At 40.3% G+C, this 12,154-nt stretch overlaps 1 protein-coding gene across 8 annotated transcripts in view; it reads right to left on the minus strand.

Moving 5' to 3' along the window:
* MYO3B (myosin IIIB) overlaps window positions 1-12,154 on the minus strand; it is a 234,365-nt gene that overhangs the window by 150,398 nt on the left and 71,813 nt on the right. For 5 of the 8 annotated variants that reach the window (XR_010306704.1, XM_064163275.1, XM_064163206.1 and 2 more), the window contains exon 9: window positions 1,124-1,189. Coding sequence is in view for 7 of the 8 variants with exons in the window: in XM_064163275.1 (XP_064019345.1) it covers window positions 1,124-1,189 (66 nt within the window). In the remaining variant the exon portion in view is untranslated. Of the gene's footprint in view, window positions 1-477; window positions 873-1,123; window positions 1,190-1,955; window positions 2,123-11,560; window positions 11,777-12,154 lie in introns of those variants that run through there. The other 3 variants (XM_064163244.1, XM_064163255.1, XM_064163265.1) reach the window with 3 other exon arrangements.

Consider the following 12,154-nt stretch of genomic DNA (forward strand, 5'->3'; position numbering starts at 1 on the left):
AGCAACCTCCTCCTGGCCACAACCACCCCTCAGGTAGTTGTAGGCAGCAATAAGGTCACCCCTGAGCCTCCTCTTCTCCAGGCTAACCAATCCCAGCTCCCTCAGCCTCTCCTCGTAGAGCTGTGCTCAAGGCCTCTCCCCAGCCTCGTCGCCCTTCTCTGGACACGCTCAAGCATCTCAATGTCCTTCCTAAACTGGGGGGCCCAGAACTGAACACGGTACTCAAGGTGTGGTCTAACCAGTGCAGAGTACAGGGGCAGAATGACCTCCCTGCTCCTGCTGACCACACCATTCACTCAATCCCCTGTTCGAGATCATCAATAAAGATATTGAAAAAGTAGTCCTCCAGAAGTAACTACATATAGGAACAGAACAGATTCAAAATACAGAGATGCATACCTACAAACCTGTCGTGAAAAGTCAGTATTGAGGAGCAATGTTCCATGTTTTATCTGATTCCTGCAAACTTTGATTTAATAATATTGCTCCCCATGTAACACAGTTTAAGCTGTAATAGATCACAACGAAAACCTAAAGAACCCATCAAACTTGGTGTAAGATTTTTTAATATAATGCTAGCAACTACTAACCTGTGATTTCTTACTTTCACTGTACAAAGAAAAAAGCAAAGCATTCAAAAAGTTGGTTACCATCTAGGTGATGTTGGCTACAACTGTTTTCAACACCCTTGGTGTAACTGATGCTCCATTACGCATACCAGGTATACAAGCTACTGAATATTAGTAACGTGACAAAAAGCAATTCTGTTCTTTCTTGTCTTTCAAATTCTTATTTTAAATTGCCCAGCAGTCATTTACACTAATCCTTGACATAAAATTTCACTGCAAAACCATCGAGGAAATCAGGTGTATCTATAAATCCATCCCAGGCCCACAGAAGTAAACAAGCAAATTAGCTAAGGAGTTCAGAGAAGGTGTGAAGCAAATTACATGAGAAAATCAAACTGTACTGTATAGGTTTTAAAAAGTGTAGAACAGTCTAAAGTCTGTGAATATAAAACTGAAGGTTAACACCTGCAAAAGCAATAACTCCATAAACATCTTCTTTTTTTCAGACTGAAACACAATGAATAAACAGTTTTTCAAAAGAAAGTAAAACTCACTGTGAAATGAAATGGTTGAATCCTCTACACCATTTTTCAGGATGTAGCAAAGTAGGAGGAGGATTTCTGAAAAAAATACAAAGGTTTGGGGTTTAAAATTCAAATGCTCATTAAAATTATCTCATACTTTGTCAATCAAAGATACTACTAGTTCCACAAAGGAGAAAATCACGATTGAGAAAGTAATGCTCATATTGCATACATGAAAAGATGCTCAAATGGTCAAAACGTGTCCCCTTCAGATGCCTGCTGAGTTTTCCTTGCTGCTGCTTATTCACTGACAGTTCTCCTCTTTTCATGTCCTTCTCCTTTTATGTCAATACCTTTGAAGCTGGTAGTCAGTACAGCTCACAGTGTGCTTCCCAGCATTTCCCTTTCAATTCAGCCTGACTCAGGAAGGATCAACTGAAACTGAAATATGAACTTAGCATCATAGCTCTTTACTCCAGATCACTGACACTGAACTAAATTTCTTTAAGTATAGAGATCTTCACCATAAAAACTACCAAACTACCAACAAACTGCAGGATTTCCAGTCCAGATTTCAATCTATTTTCAGTTTGCATGACACTAAACTTAAAAACAGATGTCACTTTTAAAGTGTCATTTAGCAGGCAGTATTTTTACATTACATAGTAAGATGGCTTTCCATAAAAATAATATTTTAAACCCCAATGGATTCCATGTTAGTTAACATACAACAACTCTCTCTGATTGTCACTGTTATAATTAATTTACACAATTTTACAGAGTAAGGCCTACAGGTCATATTAAGTGGACCAAATTTTAAGTGGCTCAAGTATAAGTGGAGCAACCTATAGTGTCCATGAATAATATATTATGTTACACTATGTTTTCTTCCACAGGTTTCTTCTACAATTTTATATGTGAGAAGCACTGGAGTATATTTCACATCTTTAAGATCAAATTTGTGTTTTATGAAACCTCAATGATTTGTCTTTTGCTGCGTTTGAGGGCTCAATGCAAAGGGTTACTGAACTGGGGAGAGGAAAAAAAAAAGTCACATTAAGACTTAGCTTCCAACAGAAGCACTAATATTTTGGATTGTATCATGCCACATTCTACAGCATGACACTGCATGGAAACAGCTCACAACAAAAAGATAAACAAGATAAGCAGCTAGACTCCTTACTAGTTCAGTTTTTATGTGTATTAATTCAAACCACAGTTCCATTTAACAATTCCTCTCAAAAGTCTAATGGAAATGATTTAAAAGAACAGATTACAATGTCACTTTGCAATAGATGGACCTCCTTTGTTTATCTGTATGTATTCAGAACAAATGCAGTCATCTAATTTCACTGCAGGCTGATGTGGTTCTGAGATAAGTATGTTATTACTTTTCTCTTTTGTTACAGAAGATTCAGGGAACAAAATTTTCTTCAGGAAGTAAAAATTCCAGAATGTTTGAGATATGGCCAGTGGGACAAGGGAGGTTATTCTTCCCCTGTACTCAACACTGGTCAGGCCACACCTGAAGTCCTGTGTCCAGTTCTGGGCTACTCAATTCAAGAGAGATGTTGAGATACTGGAATGTGTCCAGAGAAGGGCAATGAAGCTGGTGAGAGGCCTGGAACACAGCCATGTGAGGAGAGGCTGAGAGAGCTGGGGGTGTTTAGCCTGCAGAAGAGGAGGCTGAGGGGTGACCTCATTGCTGTCTACAACTACCTGAAGGGAGGTTGCACGCAGGTGGGGGTTGGTCTCTTTGGCCAGGCAATCAGCAACACAGTCTCAAGTTGTGCCAGGGTGGGTCTAGGCTGGATGTTAGGAGGAAGTTCTCCACAAAGAGAGTGATTGCCATTGGAATGGGCTGCCCAGGGAGGTGGTGGAGTCACCGTCCCTGGAGGTGTTCAAGAAAAGACTGGATGAGGCATTTAGTGTCATGGTCTAAATGACTGGATAGGGCTGGGTGCTAGGTTGGACTGGATGATCTTGGAGGTCTCTTCCAACCCAGCTGATTCTATGATTTCAGCCCAAAGATCAAACTAGGGCCATTGTGATTCCAGACTATATTAACACCCATACATGGAGTTTTATGAGTTTCGTATACTTGCATTAACCAGTGTGGTTGCATTTCACCTGGCTGTTTCTGCAGTACTCAAAACACATTCATAGAACAACTAAAAATGTTGTTAATCTGCTGATGCAACCCATTCTGCTATTTTTATAAAAATCCAGAATGCTCTGCATGCAACCTTTTAATCATCCTTATCACATGTATAGGAAGCTGAAGAACAATACAGACTTACTTTCAACTCTAAGTGATGAAAACTGCAAGAAGTAGATATATTATCACAAAAAGTAGGTGAAATTAGGCTTGTCTTTTGAAAATGTCCTTTTTGGGTGCAATATGAGTAACCAAGCATTTATTTCTTAACTTTCTCTCTCTTTTTTTTTAAGTTTGTTCTATAATTCATAATTAGTCACAGAACTACATGCTCTATTTCCTTAGGCATACGCATTGCTCTTGTGAGGAGTTTGTCTACTGTGGCCGTTTGAGGTGATCCTCTAGCTCAGACATAGGGGAGAGATGAACATTCCAGGGATAGGCCACATAAATGGCAACAATAGATAAATTAATATAATTTCATTGGAGCATCAAGAACTTAATGTCTATAAGCACAGCTTGTTCTCCCCCTTCTCCCGCTGGCCTCGGCTGCTTCAGCTTCGCCTATCTTCCCCGGATGCTGTTTTGGCTACTGCTGCTTCTGCTGCTTTGCCACCGCTTGACCCCTCCCCCATCTCCCTTAAGGTTACTGTATTGGTTTTTTTTTTCCCTTCCTTCCTTCTCTAGTTATTCTCTCTCTTTACATTGTTATACTATAAGAAAATACAATTTCATCTTTCCCTGACTTTCAAAAAAGAAGGGGTGTTTGTGTTGTGAATTTTCTTCCCGGGGGAGGGATCAGCCCAAACCCGGGACATCTACCCTTGTATTCAGTGCACTATCATGGTCATACTGATGCTGTTTTTCACTGGGAGTTGTAGAACTGAGCCTGTACAAGGTGCCCCATATAGGTGCACAACGTTCCTTAGAACGTGAAGACATTAGCAACCTTACCAAGCAAGACACTGCTGCTGAATTCTGAACGATGCAAACACAGCTATGCACTCCAAATATTTTAATCTATTAAGCTTTATGTGTTCCCTGTCATTCAGCCTGCCTCCAAAGTCACAGCTGGTAAAACAAAATCAGTCATTTTACCACAATAAGGCCAATGATGCAGCTCAGCGAGCACCACTCGGCCTTGACATTAACCTGTGAGCCTAATTACAGATCACAGATAATAAATATTTGGTGACAAGAAGAAAATAAATACTTTCATCCCAAAATAAGTCACAAATGTATAAAAATTGAAAATGCTTGGACTATTTTTCAAACTATTTCAGTCAACAAAGCCATACATTTTACAAACAGAAATCAAGACAGGGCCTCCAAGGAACAAACTGCATCATCAGCCTACCACATTGTTTCTAATGAGACATTAGCAGAGGAACATGCAGCACCTGTCCACCACGAACAGGCATCATAGATGCTGTGCTAGTTTGAAGCAGGCTGGAATGTTTTGGTGAGAAGAACTAGATTACAGGGTGTGAAAAGAAAATAATGGTGATGTCTACTTCACTCACAGACTTGCTGAGATGTATAGGAGCAAGAAATAAAATCATTAGATAACCACTCTCACTGAGGCTGCTGGCTGAGCTGCATCTTACTCTCTAACCTCACCCTCCATTTTGGCCTAATCCACTTTGCTTCCTAAACCTCTGGCCAAACCTCCATTCTTCCTTGGGACTGAGGTCAGGTTGAGAAGGGTAGAGGGAAGGTGAAGGGGTGGTTGAGAGCCCCTCCTGGGGACTCAGGTTTCTGGGAGGGCTGTTGTGTTTTTGTATTACCTTTTACCTTGTATATTTCTGTATATAACTGTATATACTGTAAATATCTGCTTATATATTGTGCTAGCTGTAAATATAAGCTTCATTCATATTTCCAGAGCCAGCTGAGTCCAGTCTGGGTGATTTTCTTAAGTGGGGGGGGCAGGGAACACCCAAACCATCAGAGATGTACATTTGAATTATTTTTCTAGGAGATTTAAGAGACAGCAGATCTGTTGATGGTTGCCTCAGCTTATTCACAGACAGTTATTACATGAAATTAAACCATTCAAAAAAATCCTAAGTGAAACAGCCACAGAAAAAGGACTATGTCAACCATGCTTAGTAACAAGATTTCTGCACAAAAGGTTACATAAAATAAATTACTTCTATGAAAATACACTGTCCTAGTTTCAGTTAGAACAGAATTAATTGTTTGGTGATTTTTACCTTTCACCTCAGTCTCCTCTAAGTAACTGCACTTTCAGAAACCAACAACATGTTTTCACAGACAGTGTCTGCTTCTAGTAGTGGTAAGTCTCAGCATCTGCAGGTAGCGTGCAGGCCAAGGTCACTGCAAAATCTTGCACTGTGTTGGGGTGCACTGTAAAAGGTCATGGCTGCAGAAAAAGTGGACAGGATAGGTGACCCTAAACTGGCCAGTAAGGTATTCAATTCCATATATGTCATATTCAGTACAAAGCTGAGGGATGACAAGGGTCATGCTCTCCTTCTGTAGCCAGTATCCAAGGAGGACTCTGTTCTGCCCTTGATCCTGATCCACAAGCTCCTGAACTTGGTTCTCATCTGCCATTGAGTCCAGCCTAGGACTTCTGCCACATCAGTGGTGACTACCTGCCATCAGGGGGGCTGGGTTTGATCTTGGGTTTATATCTATTTGTATGTATTTCATTTTTTATTATCTTCATTAAAGGAATTCTTTTTTTTTAACCAAACAATAATTCTCTCTCCCTTAATCCCTTTGCCTTCCCTTTGGGAAGGAAAAGGGCAGCCCCTACTTGGTAGAGAGTATCTCTCACTCATTAAGTGGCTGACCCACCCCCAACCCTTGACAGACTCCCTGCAATGGGTATTGCCATCCAGTTGGCAGATGGGTTTGGGTAGTTTACAAGGTTCTTGTGGTTTACTTGGTTCACAGGGTTTACATAGTTCACAGGATTGATGAGTGTCACAGGATTTGTGTAGACTACAAGCAATATGCTTTTCTTCCCCCTATTCATATTTGGATCTGAAGCCCTTCTACTTGTACCAATAAATTGCTCACAGTAGAGTGAAGCATCCTCCTGGAAGATTTCTCTCTTCTCTTTATTTTACCTAGTGATGGACTCATGGTTGGACAGCAGAAGTAGCCTTTTTCATCCCATCTACTCATGTTGTCTCCATACTCATGCAGAAGCCTCCACAAGGTATGTTGTGATGCGTTGTTCTTTTTCAGACGGTCTTGTAGGAGAGTATCTTCTCCTAATGGCTTCAAATGGCTTCAATACAGGTCAAGTTAGAGGAAGAACAGGATCTATTCTCTCTCCTGACTAGTTTTTCAAAGAGATTTTCAAACTGACATTAATTCATTCTAACTCAAGCTTAAAATCCTTCCATCCTAGAGTATCCCTATCTTGGGTATTATTCCAAATCACATTTTACTAAAGTCCACTCATCAGGAAGCAGGGTACTGTGTTCATCTTTGTAAGATTAGGACAGGAACTGTGCAGTTCAGGTGCCTGCAGAAGTGGAGAATGAGCACAATATCCTGTGTGTGCATGGAGACATGCCTTTGAAATCATATTCTGGGTGAGTGGAAAACTGTCCATCTGAATGATGCTGCATGAAGCCTCCATAGTTGAGAACCTCAGCAGCACATTGCCTCAAGAGACCAGAAGGAAGAAGTGACGTCAGAAGCATGGAATATGAACAAAATAGTTCCAGGTCTAAAGCAGCTGTCTGCCCACTGAGTTATCTAGAGGGCTCCAAAGACAACTGAACATCCGTTCCTGAAAAAGGCCAGCATTATGCAAGTTATCAATCAACAATCTCCCTTAAGTCTTCTTAACCAGGTCTGTAAGCATAGCATTCCATGGCTATGAAGCCTACAATGCATGAACCATATGTTGAGACCATATGTATCAAATCACAGCGTAGCAGGAAAAGGTGGTAGTTCCTCACATATCTCTAGCTTCTTAGGGCTCAGTAGAGCTACATACACCTTTTTCAGGCAGGACAACAGACTAATGTCAGATTATAGTACTCTAACTATACAACTAAGGGACATCAGCAAAATCACACTTAATTATGTGAGAACAAAGGGTACAGTACATTCTAGGAAAAGATTTGAGGGGAAGGAAAAGAATGCTTCTCTCCAGTTCAGATGCCTTCTACTCCCTAGCCACTGATTCACTTCTAAATTAGATTCTCATTTCCTACTCCCTCTCCCTTGCCTCCAAAATGACTGTTTTCCTTGTGTAAATGTCTGATTCAAAATTGCTAACATAACTCTTCCATTTTTTATGTTCTAGAACATCAAAGGCATATATCTATTCAAATAACACAGAAGTGCCTTAATTCTAACAAGGATCTGCTGCTTTAAACCACGATCAAAACATACCGAGAGAAAAGACTCAGTTAAGAGGAATCAGAATACAAGACGTTACTGCTTGACTGCTGAAACAAAAATATTCTTCTTGCTTAAGGATTTGATTATCTCCACAGAGTTATCTGCTAATGTCCTCTTTACTGGAATGGATGCTCTTTCCATTGGTCATACACAGTTACACAAGTCTGGACTGAATCGAAGAGCACATGATCAATTCATATTAAACTGAAAGTTTAACAGACAAATAACCAAGAGGCTGCAGGTTCCTAATTACTTGAAAGGGTCAAGAGTAACAATCCACCTTTTCTTTTTTAGATATTTTTTTCCCCTTATCTAGTAAAATATAAACTAGATATCTATTTTCACCTTCTCAGAAGATGGATATACACCTTGTAAAACATAAACACATTCCACCCTTTTGCCTGTGATTTTTCATGACTATTGATTTATTTTGTTACAAGTTAAGTAGGTGATTTAACAGATTAACAATGAGACATCTGCTCCACTGCAAAACAAACAAATCCACAACTTAACAGAATATCAGCTACCTCTTTAAAACACACTTAATCTTAACATTTCTTCACAAGTCTCCAGCTTAGAATATTTCATCAGCCAGCATAGTAACGAGCAAAAATAAATGGTAGTCAGTTGCAGAATTATGCACAAATCTCCTTTTGATTATCAAGATTCACTTTATTCATTGCCAAAAGAAAAGCACTTCAAGAGGAATATAAAGAGGCTGTCAAAAGAAACATTCTGAGGAACCTCTTTCACATGAACAATCCAGTGTTTCAAAATCGTATCTATCTGATAAATTAAAAGTCACCTTTAAAGTAATGAGTACAGACAGAAATAACGTGCTAAGCACATCAAATTATTTTGAAGGCCAAATAATAACCTTCAGGAAATGTATTATAACAAATCTCGATTGCATAATTATGTTTTAGTTCATACAGAGACAAAGAAAATGGATGGAAAAGTATTGCAAAGTGTTCTGCTTGGGAACATCTGGATTATCTTTGACTTTTTCCTTTGAACATTGCAGTTCACAGGCCACTGCTTTCAGTCAGATTTGGCAGCTGCAAGGTTTCATTAGCCTTTTTCAGGACTTGACAAGGCATCATTTATTTCTGTCATTTACTTTTCAGTTTCCAGTTTCAGTTTCTGGCTTCAGTAAAATAGAAACAAGTATTTTCTTTCAGAGATATTTTTGAATGGAGGTGAAAATATTCAGTTTTGCATTCCAGTAGGAAAGCTTCAAAATAAATGTTTAGCATAATTGAAGTGTAATTGTACTTTGTCATCCCATTTATTCACAAAAGTTTCAGAGAGCCAAAAAGGCACTAGCAAATTAACAGCAACTGAAACAGAGGAAGAAATAATAGAGATTTTCACAGACTGTCAAGGGCTGGAAGGGACCTCAAAAGATTACCTAAGTCCAACTCCCCTGCCAGAGCAGGATCTCCTATACCAGATCACACGGGAACACCTCCAAGGGGGTTTTGAGTATCTCCAGGGAATAAGATTCCACAACCCTCCTGGGGCAGCCTGGTCCAGTGTTCTGTCACCCTCACAGGGAAAAAATTCTCCTCATGTTTAAATGAAACTTCTTATGCATCATCTTCCACCCATTGCCCCTTGTCCTGTCATTTGGCATCACTGAGCTGAGCCTGGCTCCAGCCTCCTGGCTCTCACCCTTGACATATTCATAAACATTGATGAGGTCACCTCTGAGTCTCCTTTTCTCCAAGCTGAAGAGACCCAAGCTCCCTTAGTCTCTCCTTGTAAAAGAGATGTTCCATTCCCTTAGTCATCTTTGTGGCTCTGCCTGGACTCTCTCAAGCAGTTCCATGTCTCTCTTGAACTAGGGGCCCCAGAAGTGAACACAGTATTCCAGATGTGGTCTCACCAGGGCAGAGGAGAGGGGCAGGAGAACCTCTCTCAACCTACTAGCCACACTCCTAATACACCCCAGAATGGCATAAGAGCACATTGCTGGCTCATGGAAGACTGCCAAAGGAAGGACTATACAATTTGGAATATGACACAGAACCTGGCCCCAACTTCTGTGCTCTTGTCTCTGCCCAGGACACGTGCAAAGGCCCTGTCATACCATGGTAAGTCTGCTAATAGGTTTCATACTGTTCTGAGCACAAGGTAACACAGAGTACCTGTGACTTTCCAACTGGCTGAAAAACACTTGGGTGGGGGAGGCCTTCTTTCCATCACAACCGAAATACTTTCACTACATTAGTCCCATGAAAAGGGGCAGTTGCTTCACACAGCCATTATAGCCCAGTCCTCTGTAGTCTCAAAACAATGCCTGTGACAGTTCATAATGACTCTGATATTCCATAATGACTCTGTCTCAAACTAGCTGAGACATTACCTGGTCTGAAGAGTGGTGGTTTTGATGGCCTTAAAAGATCTGGAGGAGAGCTGCTGGCAAACATGTTGACATGAGCACTCAAATTTAAATACCACATAGAATGGCTAAACACAGAAGAAAATTACAATCTCACCAACTCAGATCTCTGTTTTCTGTTATAGGGTAAGACTTTTTCTGTTTTTTTTGTTTCCTCAGACAGTTCAAGCAGATGCTGCCTGTAAAAGTCTGACATGTTTGCATGTTGGCAACAGATCGTGGATCATCAACTTGTCCAGTAAAGCTATCTTATTGTTACTCAGAACACCTTTATCCAGCACTTGTTCTAATATATGATCAGTTTGATAAGAGGGAATGTGAGGAAATCTACACTGTGAATGAAGGAACCTAGAAATTATTTTGGCTAATTTAATCAAATTAAACTACATAAAGTCAAATCACTTCAGTCATCCAGGTAGAAAGATGAAAGGTGTTACTACCATTTTTCTCCTTAATCTTTTCAGAGACTTGGTGCTTGATGCCAAAGAACAGAAATCAAAATTTCTTTTCCTCTACCCACCTCGAGCTACTCAAGTAAGGTTTGCACAGGAAAAAAACCACATAAACTGCTCCCTTTCCAAAAGCACAACAGTTGCTTCTCCTACTCCCATAGCCCTGTCTTTAAATCTTTTTTTTTCTTATTAATAAAACTTCCACTCATTTGATCTTGTAATTCAAGCAGATTAAAATGCCAGTCTTTAAAGACCTTAAAGTTTTAGAGATAACCAGAGTTATGTTTAAGTTGTGCTACTTTTCTCTTGCATATACTATAAAAAATTGACACAGTTTTTCAATAAAACAAACATAGTTGTGATGGTTTGGGTGTTCCCTGCCCCCCCCCCCCCACTTAAGAAATCACCCAGACTAGACTCAGTTGGCTCTGGAAATATGAATGAAGCTTATATTTACAGCTAGCACAATATACAAGCAGATATTTACAGTATATACAGTTATAGACAGAAATGTACAAGGTAAAAGGTAATACAGAAACAACTCCCCTCCCAGAAACCTGAGTCTCCAGGAGGGGCTCTCAACCACCCCTTCACCTTCCCCCTACCCCTCTCAACCTTACCCCAGTCCCAAGGAAGAATAGAGGTTCAGCCAGAGGTTTAAGAAGCAAAGTGGATTAGCCCAAAATGGAGGGAGAGGTTAGAGAGATGTAGAGAGATGCAGCTCAGCCAGCAGCCCCAGCGAGAGCGGTGCCGAGAGATTATCTAATGGTTTTATTTCTTGTTCCTATACTTCTCAGCGAGCCTGTGAGTGAAGTAGACATCACCATTGTTTTCCTTTTACAGCCTGTAATCTAGTTCTTCTCACCAAAACATTCTAGCCTGCTTCAAACTAGCACAATAGTTCTACTTAAAATTAGCTACACCTCTCCTGATTAATTAATCTGGTTTTGACCAGGTTTACCAGCATCTTTTTCAGCCTTCAAGCTAACTTTACACCTTTTGCATGCTTTCAGTGCTATTTTTGAAGGGTTACTAACAACAACAGACAAGACCAACAATTATCTTGATCAGATAAACAACTGAATTATACTGTTTATTATGGTAATTCCTGTTTATATACCTGCATGGATTAAGTGATTTTTTTTATGACAGCACAGACCAATGCAGGTTGGAAAGAACCTCAGGAGGTCTCTACTACAATCTCCTGCTCAAAGCAAGATCAGCTATGAGTTTAAGTCAGGTTTCTCAGGTTGTTATCCACTCAGATCTTCACCCTGCAAATTTATTTTCAGTCAGTTTTCAACAAGGATTCTTAAGTTATCATCAAAGTCAGTACATTAAAACCTAGCCCTTGAATGTGGCCTTTGCTTTGTATCCCTACATGCCTAGCATCACATTTTGAATCATAGAATCAACCAGGCTGGAAGAGACCTCCAAGATCAGCCAGTCCAACCTATCACACAGCCCTATTCAGTCAACTAGACCATGGCACTAAGTGCCTCATCCAGGCTTTGCTTGAACACCTCCAGGGACAGCGACTCCACCACCTCCCTGGGCAGCCCATTCCAATGCCAATCACTCTTTCTGGCAACAACTTCCTCCTAACATCCAGCCTATACCTCCCCCGCCACAACTTGAGACCGTGTCCACTT

The sequence above is a fragment of the Pogoniulus pusillus genome, chromosome 2 (genome assembly GCF_015220805.1).
Source record: "Pogoniulus pusillus isolate bPogPus1 chromosome 2, bPogPus1.pri, whole genome shotgun sequence".
Lineage (NCBI taxonomy): Eukaryota > Metazoa > Chordata > Aves > Piciformes > Lybiidae > Pogoniulus > Pogoniulus pusillus.